At 39.2% G+C, this 19,021-nt stretch overlaps 4 protein-coding genes across 5 annotated transcripts; 1 reads left to right on the plus strand and 3 right to left on the minus strand.

Moving 5' to 3' along the window:
• Positions 1-923: 923 nt before the first annotated feature.
• On the plus strand, positions 924-2,694 carry LOC147546588 (L-type lectin-domain containing receptor kinase VIII.2-like). Its single transcript, XM_086673858.1, has one exon. It carries the CDS (start codon positions 1,316-1,318, stop codon positions 2,399-2,401), a length of 1,086 nt encoding a protein of 361 aa, XP_086529984.1. The 5' UTR covers positions 924-1,315; the 3' UTR covers positions 2,402-2,694.
• A 102-nt stretch (positions 2,695-2,796) lies between these two features.
• On the minus strand, positions 2,797-5,413 carry LOC147546589 (tubulin beta-2 chain-like). The gene is made up of 3 exons (XM_086673857.1): positions 4,151-5,413; positions 3,790-4,059; positions 2,797-3,696 (listed from the first exon to the last, which is right to left on the minus strand). The coding sequence occupies exons 1-3, from the start codon at positions 4,542-4,544 to the stop codon at positions 3,017-3,019; spliced, it is 1,344 nt and encodes a 447-aa protein (XP_086529983.1). The 5' UTR covers positions 4,545-5,413; the 3' UTR covers positions 2,797-3,016.
• A 120-nt stretch (positions 5,414-5,533) lies between these two features.
• LOC147546590 (tubulin beta-1 chain-like) lies at positions 5,534-7,751 on the minus strand. Its single transcript, XM_086673856.1, has 3 exons — positions 7,158-7,751; positions 6,416-6,685; positions 5,534-6,315 (listed from the first exon to the last, which is right to left on the minus strand). Exons 1-3 carry the CDS (start codon positions 7,549-7,551, stop codon positions 5,633-5,635), a joined length of 1,347 nt encoding a protein of 448 aa, XP_086529982.1. The 5' UTR covers positions 7,552-7,751; the 3' UTR covers positions 5,534-5,632.
• A 3,831-nt stretch (positions 7,752-11,582) lies between these two features.
• Positions 11,583-17,369, minus strand: LOC147546591 (uncharacterized). 2 transcript variants are annotated; one of them, XM_086673859.1, is made up of 7 exons: positions 17,132-17,369; positions 16,439-16,705; positions 16,137-16,352; positions 12,535-16,062; positions 12,168-12,352; positions 11,928-12,048; positions 11,583-11,815 (listed from the first exon to the last, which is right to left on the minus strand). In XM_086673859.1, exons 2-6 carry the CDS (start codon positions 16,643-16,645, stop codon positions 11,991-11,993), a joined length of 4,194 nt encoding a protein of 1,397 aa, XP_086529985.1. In that variant the 5' UTR covers positions 16,646-16,705; positions 17,132-17,369; the 3' UTR covers positions 11,583-11,815; positions 11,928-11,990. The 2 variants fall into 2 exon arrangements, with proteins under 2 accessions (XP_086529985.1, XP_086529986.1); XM_086673860.1 differs by having other exon boundaries at positions 11,884-12,048.
• Between the last annotated feature and the right edge of the window lie 1,652 nt (positions 17,370-19,021).

Here is a 19,021-nt window from a genome sequence, read left to right on the forward strand (position 1 = left end):
TTCCACCCCCCATTAATTTTTAAACGCAACTACACGTGATCGGTCATCCCAACACTCTTTCTCTGCCAAAACACAGTAGATGATCTTCCCCTAAATGTTTTGAATCGAAGGCTTTCTATTTAGAGAGAGAGAAATGTTTTGAATCTAGACTATTCATGTCAAATTCTAGTTAAAAAATAGTATTTATATATGCTCGGAAAAAAGAGAGGTTGAATATGGACCACTCTATTTAGAGAGTGGGAAGATATTAGCTAGTTTAATTCACGTCGTGTATGTCAAAATTTAATTTGCACTTGGACCTTTTTTTATCGAGTATCAGCGTCGATACAATATATATGATATTACTTGGGTACACATGGCATGGCAGTGGATTTTACCGTTCATGACACGTAAATAAATAATTTGCACTTCTCTTGCGACGTAATGCATATAGACGCGTAGACATGTAAATGAATATTTGATCTGACTTGGGTTGTCAGGACCCTAAATGCAGCTCCACATTGGTTGGACTTTGTCATGCTTCAGGCTCGACGTAATAGGGTTTGTATATGTTGTATGAGGCAGTAGTTTGCGACCTGGTCCAGCTACTTCCTTCTCCTATGACCCAAGCACGAAGTGGGAAAACAGAGATACGCAAGATAACCTAATTAATTGAATAATTGTACCGGTACCTACAATGTAGATCGATTATATAGAAGACTATGTTCGAATTGTCAAAATTTAAACGCATATCCTGTATCCCCCTAAGATTCAAACAAGACTAGTAGCAATGTTATCGAGGAAAATCAAAAGCCGTAGCCATTACATTTTATTATTGATTTATTTCCACGCCAAATATCATTCCCAAATATTGAGAATCTTAATTTTATAGTATCCTTTGGGTTTAGTGCTATTTATTTAGGGCAAAATGTACCAACGGTGCACAATAGCAATGAGTTGGTATAGAACAAGTTAGAAGAGTAAAGTAAAAGAGGAGGCTTTTAATTTTCATGCTTTTCTTGCTTTTTTCCTTTGTCAGATAGCACCACTCACTGCAACTATAGAAAGTAGTAAGTAGTAAATACAACTCATCACTCTGTTTTCTAAATGAGAGAGAAACCCTAGAAAGTGAATGAACACTTATTTGTATTTTATTGAACTTCTCCAATAGAATTGAAGAACCCTAGAAAGAAAGAAAAAAAGGAGTCATAGATAGATTAGAATGGTTGGTTTTTATTAGTAGTTTGTTTTACCCACTTTTGAAAGGAAACCCTAGTTTCTTTCTCATAGCTTAATCTTCAAGATTGATTGATCTTTTCTTCCATCATTGTTCATAATGGCCCTTCTTTATGCTTCTTTCAGGTACCCCATGTCTTTAATTTTAGTTGTTTTCTACTTTGTTACAATATCTGCTGCTGCTAAGCCTTTTAATTCCTTTTCTATCAAAAGATTTGATGAAAACCCTAACTCTAATTCCAAAATCGCCTTATATGGAGATGCCAAGTTGGGTAATGGTGGTTCTTCTGTTACAATCAATAGTCCTTCGATTTGGAGTTCTGGGAAACTAATTTACAGAGAACCCATTGAATTTCAATCTAGAAAACCCTTGTCATTTTCCACTTATTTTTCGTTCTCGATTTCGCCCGAAAATGGAGATGGACTTGCTTTCATGTTTCTCCCAAGTGGGTTTCCTTTAGAAGAATCAAATGGTAAGTCATTTGGGGTTTACCCACCAGGACTAGAGAAAAGAGGAACTAAAAAAGTTCTTTTAGTTGAGTTTGATACTTGTATGAATGTTGAAGTTCTTGATCCAAATGGAAATCATGTTGGAATTGATTTGGGTAGTCTTGTTTCTTCAAGAACTAGCAATCTTTCTTCTATAAATTTGCTTCTTAACAGTGGAGGAAGATTGCATTCATGGATAGATTATGATGCTAGTTCGCAGCGATTAGAAGTTCGATTAAGTAAATTGAGTGATCCTAGGCCAAATGATCCGTTGATTTCGTATCGAATTGATTTATCAGAAATGTGGAAAGGAGAAGAAGTTTTTGTGGGTTTCGGTTCTTCTAGTGGGAATTCTACTCAAACCTCTAATGTGTATTCATGGAGTTTTAGGGTAAGGCAAGTTCCGACTTGGTTTCATTCTGAACCATTAGATCCTCAAGTTTATGTGAAAGAGAGCAAACCTCCGAGGATTAGTCAGGGTTCAAATGTCTGTCTTTTGAGGATTCTCACTTTGTTACTTCTTGGGACTGGGTTTGGAGCGTTAGCTGCATCTATCGTGCTATTCTTTTGGACAATATTCATTAACCGGAGAGCGGTGGTGGTGGTACCAGCTGAGTATCCCGTCCACTCGGTGGAATTTGGGTATGAGAAGATCAAAGTGGTTGCAGAGAAAACCACCAATGATGGCAAGAAATAGAGCCGTTTGGGTGGTGGTGGTGGGAGTGAAGAGAAAGGGGGCTTTTCGGGTGGAGGTGTGTGGTGGTGATAGCGGTGGAAGTGTGGTGGTGGTGATAGCGGTGGAAGTGTGGTGATGTAAGGAGAACGGGAGCCGCTTGGGTGGTGGTGGTGGAAGAAGAAGAATGTGTTGTAAATTTGTGGTCTTTCTGTATTTTCTGGTGTTCTTGTGAAATGTAAGTTGAAGAACAAATGTGTCTTCTGTTTCATATTATTCTCTGTAATGTAATCGAATGAAATGTTATTTTGATCAAAGCCTCTTTCTCGATGTTCATAAGTTACTGTTTATCTACTTCCAATCTGTGGGCTTAATAATCAAACGCGAAAGTGAAATATATGAAATAAAATTGCAACAAGTTGACAGAAATAAAATATTGTTCTTAAATCTTAACCCACTTGGTACAAAGCACCTAAAAAAAGATTAGAAATGACATGAAATACAAGACATAAACCTAACATGATTCTAGAGAAGCAGGGAAGGCGGAACGAATTATCGATCTGCAGACAGACACCGGCAACTGGAAGTTACGGCGTTTTAAAAACAAAACCAGAATTAGTCATTTAGAGCACAATCCTCTTATTCCTCATACTCTTCTTCTTCTTCATCATCCTCGTAGTTACCTTCTTCATCGGCAGTTGCATCTTGGTACTGTTGATACTCGGAAACCAAATCATTCATGTTGCTTTCTGCTTCAGTGAACTCCATCTCATCCATACCTTCTCCAGTATACCAATGCAAGAAAGCTTTTCTCCTAAACATAGCTGTGAATTGTTCACTAACCCTTCTAAACATCTCTTGAATTGAGGTCGAATTCCCAATGAATGTTGAAGCCATTTTAAGACCCGTTGGTGGAATATCACAGACGGTTGATTTGACATTATTGGGAATCCATTCAACAAAATATGAAGAGTTCTTGTTCTGAACATTAATCATCTGTTCATCAACTTCTTTAGTGCTCATTTTACCACGAAACATAGCCGAAGCTGTCAAGTATCGGCCGTGGCGTGGGTCAGCAGCACACATCATGTTCTTTGAATCCCACATTTGTTGGGTTAGCTCCGGAACTGTCAAGGATCTGTATTGCTGAGAACCACGAGACGTAAGAGGAGCGAAACCCACCATGAAAAAGTGGAGACGAGGGAAGGGGATAAGGTTCACGGCAAGCTTTCGAAGGTCAGAGTTCAATTGACCAGGAAACCTCAAACAGCAAGTAACCCCAGACATAGTTGCAGATATCAAATGGTTCAAGTCTCCAACTGTTTAAAAAAAATGAATTCATTAATAAACATGTCAATTATAAAAAGAAAGATCAAAACACAAACAAGATTGAAAAATGTTAAAGAACTTACAGCTTGGAGTTGTGAGCTTTAGGGTTCTGAAGCAAATATCATAGAGAGCTTCATTATCAAGAACCATACACTCATCGGCATTTTCGACGAGCTGATGAACAGACAAAGTTGCATTATAGGGTTCCACAACTGTATCAGAGACCTTGGGTGATGGAAAAACAGAGAAAGTAAGCATCATCCGATCTGGGTATTCCTCTCTGATCTTTGAAATCAAAAGGGTACCCATTCCAGATCCAGTTCCTCCTCCCAATGAATGACAAACCTGGAAACCTATAAATCAACCAATCCAAAAATAAACACCAAACATCTCTATGCAAAAGTTGGATCTTGAAAACTAACCCTAGAAAATGAAATATACTACCTTGCAAGCAATCACAGTTTTCGGCCTCTTTTCGGACAACATCAAGAACAGAATCGATCAGTTCAGCTCCTTCAGTGTAATGACCTTTAGCCCAGTTATTTCCGGCACCGGATTGACCGAAAACGAAGTTATCAGGTCGGAAGATCTGGCCAAAAGGACCAGATCTAAGACTATCCATGGTACCAGGTTCAAGATCCATAAGAACAGCACGAGGAACGTATCTACCACAACTAGCTTCGTTATAGTAAACATTGATCCTCTCAAGTTGAAGTTCAGAATCTCCTTCATAACTTCCGGTGCCGTCGATGCCGTGTTCGGCACAAACAACTTCCCAGAACTTAGCACCGATCTGGTTACCACATTGACCTCCTTGAATGTGAAGAATTTCTCTCATTTTTCGATATGGAAGATTGAACAGAGAGCAAGAACACAGAAACGGGTAGGTGAAAAACTAGGGCAAAATGGAGGATGGAGAAATGAGTAAGTGGAGGAGGGAAGATCAATGGTTTCTTATAGGGATGTAAGTCTAACGGCTCCTTTATTTGGGAATATGAATTGATTCTCGTTTGAGCTGTGATTTGAAATCAACGGTTGGTTTTTGCTATTTTCTAGGGTTTTGTTTTGGTAGTTTTTGAATTTGAAATTCAAATTAGCTGGATGGTACTTACTTAACTTATCTAACGTTGCAAATGAGTCAGAGAATCGATGGTAAATTTAATTTTAGAGAATTAAGTTGATTAAAGAAACAACCTTAACTACATTTTATAATTATCGTCATCCCAAGTAGCCCGATATAAACAAGTGACGTTTGGCCCCAAAAAACGACCCAATCCAAAGGCTAAAGTTATGGACCAGACGGAGCAAGCACTTTTTCTCTACGATACTTGATCTGATTTTGCGGACCACGCAAATCCTCTGGTTGGTATTTCTGGCCCACAGGTGCAAAGTTTTGTTCCTAAGCTTAACTGTTCACTTATTTATAGCTTAAACTACGGACACCCTGGTAAGCCATGTGAGATTATAACATAATCCAAAACCACGATGAGTTTTAAGATAAAGGTGTTCCAATTCTAGATCTATACAACAGCTTCAGCAGATTTGAACAACTCATGATTGGTTGTATTTTTTTTTTCCCAAGGACGATTTCATATTCATATACTCAAGTGGTAATACTTGATAAACTTGATATGTCCAATTGCCCATCAATGGAGCTTTTCAGTATCTAAATCATGGTCTCAATCAACTAATTGAAAACAATTTAGTTAAGCTTAGATCCTTCTTTCTGTGCCAGCTTCTTTGCAAAAACAATTTAGTCAAGCCTAGAGTTTTTAGTAAATTTCACCATAATAGAGCTGCGAGAATCTAAAAACATAAGAGAACAAGTTTGCCAAAATATAACGTCATAGTTTCTGCTAGCCAAAGCCACTGACATACAAAAAACAGACAACTAGAAGTTGCAACATTTCTTTTAAAACCCTAAAATCAGTACTCCCCTTCCTGAAGCTCCTCTTCTTCTTCATCATCGTACTCTTCCTCATCTGCAGTTGCATCTTGGTACTGTTGATACTCTGAAACCAAATCGTTCATGTTGCTCTCAGCTTCAGTGAACTCCATCTCATCCATACCTTCTCCAGTATACCAATGTAAGAAAGCTTTTCTCCTGAACATAGCTGTGAACTGTTCGCTAACCCTCCTAAACATCTCTTGAATTGATGTCGAATTCCCAATGAAAGTCGAAGCCATCTTAAGCCCGGTAGGTGGGATGTCGCAGACAGTTGACTTAACGTTGTTGGGAATCCATTCAACAAAGTACGAAGAGTTCTTGTTCTGAACATTGATCATTTGTTCGTCGACTTCTTTAGTGCTCATTTTACCACGGAACATAGCAGAAGCAGTGAGGTATCGTCCGTGGCGTGGGTCGGCAGCACACATCATATTCTTTGAATCCCACATTTGTTGAGTTAGCTCAGGAACACTCAGTGCCCTGTATTGCTGAGACCCACGAGATGTAAGCGGAGCAAAACCCACCATGAAAAAGTGGAGACGAGGGAAGGGGATAAGGTTCACGGCAAGCTTTCGAAGGTCAGAGTTCAATTGACCAGGAAACCTCAAACAGCAAGTGACTCCAGACATAGTAGCAGATATCAAATGGTTCAAGTCTCCAACTGTTTAAACAATGATTTCATAGATATGTTACTAACAATAACAAAATTGTAGACAACGTATAAAAGAAAGAGAGAGAATCAAATGTGGAGAAGAACTTACAACTTGGAGTGGTGAGTTTTAGGGTTCTAAAGCAAATGTCATAAAGAGCTTCATTGTCAAGAACCATACATTCATCAGCATTTTCGACCAACTGATGCACGGATAATGTCGCGTTATAGGGCTCTACAACTGTATCAGAGACCTTTGGTGATGGGAAAACAGAGAAAGTAAGCATCATTCGATCTGGGTATTCCTCTCTGATCTTTGAAATCAAAAGGGTACCCATTCCAGAGCCAGTTCCTCCACCCAAGGAATGACATACTTGAAAACCTAGAATTGATCACACAATACAAAAATCAGAAATGAATACTGAGAACTGACACAGAAGAAGAATATACAAGTAACATAAAAGAACAGTATTATGCAAGAAATCCAGTAAAAGAGTAAACTAGGGTCAGGTGGTGTTTTTTTTTTTGCATTGTTTGGATCTGACTCGTCTGAGTTAAAAGACTCGCAATCAACACAAATCACCCAAGTCAGACATCAGTGGCGAGTCACAAACATTGCATCTGACTCGAGGCAGGTCAAACCACGAGTCAGATTGTAGATCTGACTCGAGATAATTCAGATCACGAGTCAGATTTAAGGTGTGACTGACAGAAAAGAAACACTAACATAGAAGAAGAGTGTAAGCAAAACAAGAAACCCTAGAAACTAGGAAATAATAACACAAACTTCAAACAGTCATACAGTTGTAGAGATGGACAAGAACAGAAGAAACCCTAAAAAAGGGAAATTATACCTTGCAAGCAGTCACAGTTTTCAGCTTCTTTACGAACAACATCAAGAACAGAATCGATCAGTTCAGCTCCTTCAGTGTAATGACCTTTAGCCCAGTTATTTCCGGCACCGGATTGACCGAAAACGAAGTTATCAGGTCGGAAGATCTGGCCAAAAGGACCAGATCTAAGACTATCCATGGTACCAGGTTCAAGATCCATAAGAACAGCACGAGGAACGTATCTACCACAACTAGCTTCGTTATAGTAGACATTGATCCTCTCAAGTTGAAGTTCAGAATCTCCTTCATAACTTCCGGTACCGTCGATGCCGTGTTCGGCACAAACAACTTCCCAAAACTTAGCACCGATCTGGTTCCCGCATTGACCACCTTGAATGTGAAGAATCTCTCTCATTTTGGGTTTTTAGGGTTTTTTTCAGATTTGAATCGATGATGATAGAGAAACTTGAAAGGAAACACGAGTAAGGTTTGTCCTTTGGGCCGTTTTATACTACGAGAAATGAAGATTTTTTTAGGCAATCAAAACCCCTATTTGTTTTTTTCTAGTGATATTTGGGTTCTGCGGGCGAAAATCAACGGTTCAAAATCGCGCTCGGAATTTGAATTTTGAAAATTTTTTATTTTTGGAAAAATGGTCACGGGCGCCGTGAGCTTTTCCTGATGACTGTACTGGCCCACCAACAACTTATTTACGTTGCTCACGGGACGAGGACAACTTGGTATAGGATTGGGCACAATCTTGCTGCCGACCAATGTCAAGCAGTGTTCACAACTGAAGTAGTCCAGTTTGTAGCGTACAAATCCAGTATTTATTGAACTTGAATATAAGATGCTAGTTAAATACACTCGCCGAGTAGTTTACTGGGACTTTATAAGGTTTATGTTTCGAAGGTTTTCATGTTTATCACATGTCATTGATGTATCAATGACTTTATACTGACTATCGTATTAAGGAAAAGGAATACTAAACAATGAAACATACGGAATGAAAAGAAGCTAGTGATTGGTCTGTTTCATGTGTTATAGGCTTGATCCTCTCTCTCATTTTGACAATTTAACATCAGTAAATTTATGAAATGAAGATTGTGGTGTCATAGGTTTCTCTCTCCCTGTTTTGCTCTTACTTTTCATGTTTTTCTCCAAAGGTTTCTTCCGACTGGTTTTTACCAGTGTGAGTGATATCATTAGCCGATTATTTCAACAAAAAAAGATATCATTAGCCGATTAACTACAGGTTGTTTGTAGATAGAAGATTCTTGCATTGACCAAGGAGCTTATATGTACAAATGTTGAATTTTATAAGATATAGATGACATAACAGAAAACTAGTTTCAATATATTGATTCTTGGTTTGGCTTTACAGATAAGATAATATGCAATGAGAAAACAACATGACAGAAAACAGAAAAGGAAAAAAAAAAACAATAAAAGGGGAACCAACTTCGATTCTAGATGTTTCAACAAAAAAAAAAAACTTGGATTCTAGATGTGGTAAATAGTAGTAGTACTTCCAACCTATCAGCATAAACACCAACACACTTCAACAAGAGTTAGACTTTCCATTTAGATATTAATAATTCAGAAACAATATTTCCAATTGAAAGCATCTAAATGATAACTTCAGACATACTTGGAAATCCATGATTAACATGATACTTTGTATTGACATTTAACATAATTGGAATCACTAGTATTTTATTACTTTCGAGTTAAATGGTCCATCTGTCTACTACAAACTTTCCTCAATACTATTATAAGTAATTGTGAACCCCAATACTGCAGTATTTTTCGTATTCTAGCCTAAAGCATTATGAGATTGGTGGTAGGTGGGTTTACCTTGTTTTCTTATTTTTGGTATTCTACCCTAAAGCATTATGATACTACTATATGTTTATAAGTTTATTTCAAGTTACTATTCATTAACCCAATTTTTCATCTCTTCCATTGATTCAACACCACACCAATTATCTGGAGTATTCGATAAAATACCCGTGTGACCTAAAACTGATGAAAATAGGCACCTCATTGTTCATCAATATAACTAAAAGAGCTACATTTTATTCAAGCAATTTTCTTCATTAGAAACCTATGTTATCTGGTAAATCAATCTATACACATAATTGATTCTACTTCTATGACAAAAGAAATAAACAAATAAGAACGATCAATACTTATTTTCATTTCCTTTCCACGTTTCGGTGGTTTCTGACTTGCCACCGATATGGGTGGTACAAAACATAAGTGTATATACTAGGGGCCGATTTTTATACATGTATTGTTCTGTTTCCTATTCCATGGGAACACACTCAATACCCTCCAACTTTAAAAATGAGTGGAGAAGCCCTAGATTTTATATTCTTCTGGTATGAGGTTTTTTTTTTTGCCCACGTAAAGCCTCTCCGAGACTAGTTTCTTGATTTATTATTTACCTATCATAGGTCATAATGATACTAATTCTTACTTTTTCACTCTCTACTACTACTACTACTCTCTCTCTCTCTCTCTAGACTACTTATCTTCTATGCTAAATGTACTCAAACTTCTTTCATGAAAGGCTAGTTCAGCTTCTAAACCAATCCTGGTCAAGACTGCAGGCAACATCTCCAATGGCTAATTCATTAATGTCTAAACAGTTTCAACACTTGCTATCTAATCTTGTGAGGAAGACATAATGATAAAGAATGTGCTTGATAACTACTGTTTCGGAAAAGGAAGATAACAAAACAAGAAACCAATAACAAAGGATATCCTAAAGAAAGGGACATACTAGAAGTATCAATCAAAATTAGAATTTTACGAAGCAAAATCTGAAGTTAGAAACTTAACCTATAATTCGAGATTTATGATGTCCTTGAGAGAGCTGATACAAGCTTTCGGTGAGAGAAAGAGGTGTCCATCATACTTTAAAAGTTGCATGAACAAATAATACTTGCACCTGATTCTCACACAGAGACCTCGACAACTGAGAGTTCTCTCAAATCGAAAACAAATACAACAACACACCATCAAATAACAGCTTAAACACCAAAAAACTCAAGTCTCGTTTCAAGAGAAATACAAAAGAAAAGCAGAACGTTGATATAAGAAATGTTCGCTTAGTTGGCAAGCCGGTTTACCTTCGAAAATAAAATTAGCCAAAAAGGAAACAAAATTACATCTAAGCTACCCTTTGGGGATAAAACTAGTCTAATATCATGTCCACTGATTTTGTTCGCATTACGTTTCAGACGTGTTCTCTGTTCGGTAACAAATCTTGGAAGTACCGCTACATTGTGTCAAAGAGGAATATCTGGCAGTCTGGCACTTCACAAACTACAAGAATATTGGATCCTACTATATCAAGAACAGCAGCAGACTGGGAATTGAAACACTTGAACAAACCTTGCCATACTAGCGGTATCCTAATATTCATGCAAAGTAACTCTCGTTGGACTTTCCTTAATTGTGGCATCGTTCTTTTCTTCGCCAAAGCGACTAACCTAAACACGCAAGGAATTACTTCAACCTAGCAATATTTACGGAAAAAACTATATTAATTATTATGATCCCCAAACAAGAGCACGAATCTTATTTTTCATCAGTGGTAAATTCGTAGAGAAACATAAAAGGTCATCCTTAACTTCAAGCACTGTTGCTATCATTGTCACCACTACTTGAAAATTGTATCCTAAATCTACGTCATAGATAATAATCTCTGGAGAAGGTAAGTGGTAAACAAAGTGTGAAATGCTAGTAACTAGTAAGCAGCGATTGTAATATGTGTCCACTATGCTAGCCCTAATAAATATAATTGCAGGTGTACGCCAGATACTAAAGAGACCCATAACCGGAATTCGGCGGTAATAGGTAAAATGGGGAAGAACAAGCGCCGATAAGCATTTGTTTTGTTGTTCAGCCAACATAGATTAGGTAATTTAGCACACAAAGATCTAAAAAGTTACTAAATTGGGGGTGAACAATTAGGATTGTTTTAACCATCAAACAAATATGTTTACAGTTGTTGGATGGTGTTTCCTTGAGAAACAGAAAAAAGAGGTAAAATCTGCCTATGATTGTAGAAAATGGAACGTGACAATTTGCTCACATATGAAACATTCAGATAACAATTAAGTAAACTCTATATATACATATACAATAATAATCGAAGCAAGAGTAGAAGCAAATAGGAGATAACAGAACAGTGAAATTGTGATTATAAATTAAAACTGATAATCGCAAACCAATCAGTTGGAACATAAGAAAAATAACATCCGAAGAACAGATTGTGTGCAGACTGAAGCTACTGATGTCAACGCACATTTTAAACGACAGGCCGTCAATCTTGAAGCAAATAGGTAATATCAGGAGCTAAAGCAGGATAAGATAGATACTGTTTGATGGCTACTGGGAATAGAAAATGTAAGGGTGATATCTACAAAAAGTCTATAGATCCAGGTAGCATCCATATATTCAGAAGACTTCAAGTAAATACTGGCAATTTGTGGTAGAAACCATAATGTAACCCAAAACAAAACAACATTATCTAATTCAACTTAAGGAAATGATATTCATGGAAGATATATCTAGCAATAGAAGTCATAGTAGAAAATGGAACAAACTTAACTTCTGAATAGAAACTCGAGTTCGAAAGAACCTTCTCCATTAAACAAAACAGCAACCTGAAACAACAGAAGTAGCATAAACCACCCGAAAACAAAAGGCAGGTATAAGAGGCGGAACCACCTACATGTCCACGACGGAAAATAATGAAGAACAAAAGTGGCTCCGTACCAGCAACGATTCCAGTACTATAATCTCGAGCTATCTTCCCAATGACTCGGTGCCCATTACAAATTACTTCGAAAAAGTGGACTTGTTTGCGTCATCATGCGAAATATTGTCATCAGATGACCTAGAAAACATTCAAAAACAAATTAACTACCTTAACCATTAATCAATTGTCCTAACAAATTGAACTGGATATGGAATGAACACAACTACAGAACAGAATACTACAATCGTATAACTTACAGTTTCTGCTTCTTGGCATTATCCTTTTTGATACTTAGGACAATATCCATGGCCGTCTTTTGGTGCTCCCTTGTCTGTGAATGCAACTCCAGACCTTCCACTGTTTCGCAATCTATTTTGCATATGCGACACCATCCCATGCTCCCGTGCTTTCTCTTTCTTGATTGATCAAAAGACTCGTCACCCTGATGAGATTCATCAAAACAAGTATACGACTATAATTACTCGATAAGCACGCTGAAATTAGATCTGACATTGCAGTGTAAAATCTACAAGGATATAGAAGATCAAAGAAAGCTAAGCAATTTGAAAGTGGATTTTCAACAAAAAAAAAGTGAAACCAATAATTACTTCACTACAAAGTTACCTGACGACCACGATAAGGAAACCCGCTGCCAAATCCTGGCTCACCAATATGTGCATGGCGCCCAAAAGATTCACCATGCATGTTCAGTGGCAAATCCCCAGGCCCACCCATATGGGAATGACTCACATAAGAACCAAAACCACTTCGATCACCCATACGTGTATGACTGGATAAGCGACGAGAACCAACAGGTTCGATACCAGGCAAATGACCTGGCACAATATCTGGGCTGTCCTGCTCACCTCTACGCAAGTGACTTGGCACAATAGGATATCCACCTTCATGAAATTCATTGCCATCAGGAGGTATCTTAAAAGATTTAGATCGTTCACCAAATCCATAAGTTTCCCGGCCATCGTCTCCGTCTGAACGCAACCGAGTACCTGATCCAAATCTAGGATATTCCCTACCAGGACTTCTTGGAGGCAGATGACGTCCAAATTCAGAAGCAGGCGGTAGAAAATCTGGATGAACGGGATCCATTCTTCTCCCTGGGTTTTCATCAGGAAAACCGACTGGCCTCATAGGGTGCATAGATGAGTTACCAGGCTGATATGGAGGGAACAATCGAGGAGCACCACCGCTAGGACCACCATCATAATGCACTCCGGCATCACGGCTGAGTCCATAAGGTGGCTTATCAGAATGCATTCCCCTATAACTATCGAACTTTGGCATATGTCCACCATCTACATGACCAGGGCCAGGAAATTGCTTAAGGTCTTCTTCAAACTCTCTTCGATCAGTAACGCGTTTGTTGGGTTCGACGGGAAAGGGTTGGACATGTTCCCCCGGCAAACGATTAAAACCTTCTTCTGGCAGTCGTCTATATCTCTCTTCTGGTGCTGACCTGAATCTGTCCGCCTGTAACCCATATGGAAATGATGGGTCCTGCAGACCACCTGAGAACTCTTTGCTTGGAGCCCCATTGATTTTCATGCTATTCAATTGACTACCTTCAAAGTAGCCTGGCCTCTTATTTGCAGCATCAATGGGATGTGCAGGATGTGGTTGACCGTCTGATCCACGTGGAGGTCCTCTAACAACCATACCTCCTTGAGAATCCAACGCAGAATGGGGTGGTAACCCAATAGGTTCGCCTTGCAAATTTCTTGCGCCAGCAAGATGAGGAGGCATATGACCTGGATTCTGATTCCCAAGAGGACCAGTGGCGTGAGGCTCATAACTTCTAGGTGGAACCAATGGTCCCCTGCCAAATGAAGCTGAGGATCCTGGTGGGATGACACCTGGTGGAACTTCAGAATAAAATGAACCATGAGATTGCTTTCCAATAGGTGGCTGGAATGACTCTGGTGGAATTGTTGCCTGCCCTTGCGGATGCAAATTGCCAACTGAATTGAGCCCAGAAGGCCTCATGTATGCTAGTGGCGGTCCTGAAGCATGCATCTGAAGTGGAGGCCTTTGATGAGCCTGGTCTAGCATATGAGGAGGCCTGTAATGAGTAGGCAACTGCTGGTTGTTGCCTTGTGTCTGAATAGATGAAGGAATCTGGTTTTGGGACAAACTTTTATCATTATAACCAGAGTGAGATACAATCTTGTTACGAGGACTCTGTTGTGAAGAATTTCTATCTTGAACTGTCATCTCATTAACAGAAACAGAATCCTGCGAAACACCTTGTGGGTCCTTCATGCCACCAGGAGCACTAGGCACTTGTGGACCCACTACATCCTTATTTAACTTTGAGTCCTGCTTTTCCACTATCTCTGAGTGCTCAGATGGCTCATTTTTCTGTAGGACATCCTGATTTCCTCCGTTTTCCTCATGTTTATTGTTTGCCAATATGCCACCTTTTGAAGGATCTGCAGCTGACTCTTCCTTAATGATTTGCTTAACTACAGGTTCCTCTGAATCTTTTTGCGATGTTTTTGAAGTCTCTAAACTCTCCTGAATACCAAAATTTTGCTGCACACTCTGACCTTGGTCTTTATTGAGTGACTTCACTTCATCTTTATCAGGTTTTAAGCTAGTTCCAGATTCAGCTGGTACCTCACTCTTTGCAGTAGGCTGTACCGCAGGCAACTGATTGTTGGACATTGAGCGTTGAGGTGCAGAGTGCTGTGGCCGGTTGTTTGTGCTCAAGGAATGGCTTTGATTTAAAGATGGTTGCATTCCGTTTGGTTGGATTGGCATAGCATGACCAGGTACACCTGTGGACTGATGAAACTGTTGATTTGGCATTACTGGTCGTCCTGCATGGTTTTGAGATTGATTGGGTTGCATTCCATAAACAATGGGAACATTGTGCTGCAATGGCTGATTAGGATGAGCAAGCTGTTGCGGAGTAGGTGGAGGGCCCTGGGGGCGTAAATGAGTCTGCATACCCTGTTGCTGCACGAAAGGACCTGGCTGATGGGGTTGATTTTGGCCAGGGAATGACTGAGAATGATTCAAATGCCCATGGACCTGGTGTCTTGGAACTGGTTGCTGAAGGGGATTCATACCATGATGTTGCTGCATAGCCTGGCCAGGATGATGAGCTTGGGGGTGAACTGGTTGTTGTCGTTGCCCTTGAGGCAGAACAGTAGCTGGCGGTTGCTGATGCTGTACTGGAATTTGAGCCTGTGGCGGGCGCATCTGGGATGCCTGTAATGGTGCACCTTGCTGAGGTTGCATATGAGGTGGATTTTGTGGAGCACCTGGCGCAATTTGTTGGTATGGATGTGGTTGGGGATAAGGCTGGTGCCCTACCGCAGCATGAGAGGAAGGATGCTGATTTGGGTGAGGTTGAAGTTGTGGCTGTGGTTGCACTTGCATGTTGGGATGTTGAAGTTGTGTTTGTGGATGAGATTGAGGTTGATGTTGGGGAACTGGATGGGGTTGGGGATGAGATTGGGATAATTGATGTGGTTGGGGAACCTGCATTTGGGGATGAGTAACCTGCGGGCGCTGCTGCATGAAAGGTTGATTTTGGGCCTGATGTGGCTGGGGATGAGGCTGATGTTGAGGATACAACTGAGGATGTTGATGGCTTTGGGGTGGTGGATGCATATGAGGCTGCAGCTGATGTGGGGTAATCTGCTGCATAGGAAGTTGAGATTGGGGCTGGGGTTGGGCTTGTGGCTGTGGTTGAGGGTGTACATGAGGTCGAGGGAACTGAGATACAGTTTGTGGCTGAGCCTGAGGATTCAACTGGGCTGGCTGTTGACCTTGAGTTACAGGAGCAGGCTGTTGCTGATATGGATTGTACTGTTGGTATTGCTGTTGGTAAGGGTCATATCCAGGATACTGCTGGTAATATTGCTGATACTGCTGCTGCTGATACCACTGATCATTAGTAGGAGCAACTACTCCTGTAGCTTGAGACTGAGTGCTTATAATAGCAGCCTGACTTTGATCTTGTCCAGATGGTGGAGCTGCTGAAGTTGATACCTGGGATGTTTGTGCCTGAGAAGCCGTTGCTCCTGTCTGAGTAGCTGCTTGGTTCTGCTCAGCAGCAACTGTTGTGCCGGTTGCAGCAGTAGCATCCTGCCCACCCTCAGCCTGCTGAGCTTGAGGCTGCACACCCTGTATAATCAAGGGCACAGATAAAGATGTGTATAATATAGCAATAATTACATCAATGAGATCATTGCACTCACCGGACAGTTTTGTGCGTGTTCCTGCACTTGACGGTGCACAATTTGTGTGCCACATCTGTTGCACACCACTGGGGAATTGCCATACGCACACCCACCACAATGGGTTGTACACTCCGACAAAGAACCCTGCCAGGTACACCCACTCCTGTGATAAAGACAATGAACCGCTATTTTCTCTATGGTTTCGGCCAGTGCTTTATTCGATTCAACCAGAGGCTGCACAAAAGTTAAATAACATTCACCACGCAGCTCAATCTATGATAGTCGGTAAACTAGGTTTATTAATGTTGACAAAAGAGAACCTTGGAGTCTGCTTCTGTCACCAAGTATCCATCATACGGGCAGGCACGGGTGGTGCTAACAACATAAGTTAAGCATGGTTTGCAGTACAAATGGGTGCACTGTGATTGAATGGCTTCATTGGGATAGACAAGTAGACGACATACAGGACAGAAGTACTCTCCAGCAAGAGATTGAATGTTCAAAATGCATTCATTATCAAAACCCATTCTGGCTAGAAGCCTCTACTTTTGAATCCCACCGTTAACCAATCTAGGCAGCTCGAAAATCTGCAACATCAACAAAGACTTGAATAACAAAATAAACGAAAAGAAACTAAGAAAAACAAATAATTGATCAAAAAAATAAACAAAATAACTAAGCCATAAAATGTCAAGTGAGCAAAAGAAAAACTGTTAGATATACAGAAATCCATGAAATATAAACACATGATGACCTTTGAACAATTCCCAAGTTCTGCAAAAATTCTACATTTACATCAAGAAATCGCAACCCCGATGTCTGCAATAATATTTGACCTAAACCCCGAACAAATATTTAGAAAGCTATCATTTGATGTGGGCATAAACGCATGTTAAGAACCTTACAAAAACAAAACAGATCTTCAGAAATCATCATGCATCCTTGATCACAGATAGAATAAAAACTTCATAAATCGAAATGAAATCAACCAATTTGTGAAGAAATATCGATACCTGAAAGACGGATGCGATGAGTATAAGATCGATGTGGTTTTTGGGACGTTAAACCCTAGACCAGATGAACCATCGTAATAAGAACCAGTCTAGAGTTTTGTTGAATCAGAAACAGATAATCGGAGAAACTACTTATAAACGAAACGATCACAACTGAAGCTTAGATAGAATTTTAGGGTTTAGCGGAGAAATTTGGATGCGATCGGGGAGAGTGAAGTGGTACTAGATGGAGCCAAACGAATTGAGGGATGGAGCCGGGTAGTACTTATATGCGGTAGCGCCCCCATACAACTTTTGTGTGTGTCTTTATAATGTAACGCCATACCAGCTGCTGGCCGTGGACCGTGGTTAAACCCTAAGGAAAAAACAGGGAGACTGATGTGTTTGGGCGTTAGATTTAAAGCCACTTTCTCTCATTTGATGAAGTCGGGTCAATCCCAATGGTTGGATGGAGATTCACGACAACTCCGCTCCAAAAACGCCGGTCTCCCTATCACGGTTAAAATACTAATAACAACAGACGTTTAATATTAGACTTGGATAATTCTACAGAGATTCCTCTAGCAATGGTGTGGCTCGCTTTTTACAACTTCCCAAACATAAGCCCTTGGTATGATGAAACCGACTATTTAGTTCTCTACAATCAAAATTCTAAAATCAAAATTTGTGAGGAATTTTGGCATGTTTAGGGTACTTTGTTTCTCGTACTCTGTATAATGTTATTTCACTATAATTACATATATATGCCGTTCGTGTGTAACGTAACTTCAATCGCATGGTTTGTTTCTCATAGTCTATTTAAGGTTGTTTCATTATAATTACATAATTGTGTCGTTCTTCCAATGTATCAATTGTGTATGTAACGTAACTTCAATTGCATGATGTGTTTCTCATAGTCTATTTAAGGTTGTCTCATTACAATTACATACTTATGTGGTTCAATGTATAATAGTGTATGTAACATGACTTTGATTGCATGGTTTGTTAATCATAGTCTATTTAAGGTTGTTTCATTACAATTACATACTTACATCGTTCCTCCGATGTATCAATAGCCTATGCAAAGTGACTTCAATTGCACAATGTAATTTATTGAATATTATACTCATTGGTACAATAGAGAATGCTACCAACATCATCCTTTTCGTGTGTGGTTCGTTTAAGAAATTGGATCACAGTAGTAAAATCTCATAGGTGCAACACCGCATATGATTATTGGGTTTTTAACTCAAAGCATTAAGTACTAACTTTCAATAATTTTAGTTTTAAAAAATTAAAAGGTTTAAAATAGTTCCAGTGTAAGAAGACCACATGTCCACACAGAATTAGTATGCTGATCAAAACCTTATGGACTGATGGGCAATGGACCTATTAACATTTGTAATTAGTATGCACATGCATAAATATCTTATAATCTTTGTACTGAATAAAAAAAAATGCTAGACATGGCAAGGAATGATTCTAAGTTCTAACAGAATGTAACTAGTGATAGAGAAATATAACAAGCAAAAATTCATAAAATGAAGTGATCTCAATTTCAATACAAATATCACATCTTGATAAATTGTTATCTATTACTAGAGAGTGAATTGAACCTTAACCAAGATAACTATCAGTTGTTCCCTAATTAAATTTTAAGCATGAGAGAAATAGAGAGTGAATTGAACCTTAACCAAAGTCAGGTGAAGAAATGATCATATCAATAGGAAGAAGAGGCACTATGCCAGTTATGGAACTCATTAGTCATTGTTTATATTCTAACTTATGGGTCCTTATGCGAAAAGTTATTGGTCCTAGAACCATTTTTCTTTTAGGAAAATGGATTACGTTTTATGTTAGTCATTACATAACATTGATACATCATCAAGATGTAATAAACACGATAACTGC

This window comes from Eschscholzia californica, unplaced genomic scaffold, assembly GCF_041429995.1.
Source record: "Eschscholzia californica isolate CP2 unplaced genomic scaffold, dmEscCali1.0.p SCAF_4, whole genome shotgun sequence".
NCBI classification, from domain to species: domain Eukaryota; kingdom Viridiplantae; phylum Streptophyta; class Magnoliopsida; order Ranunculales; family Papaveraceae; genus Eschscholzia; species Eschscholzia californica.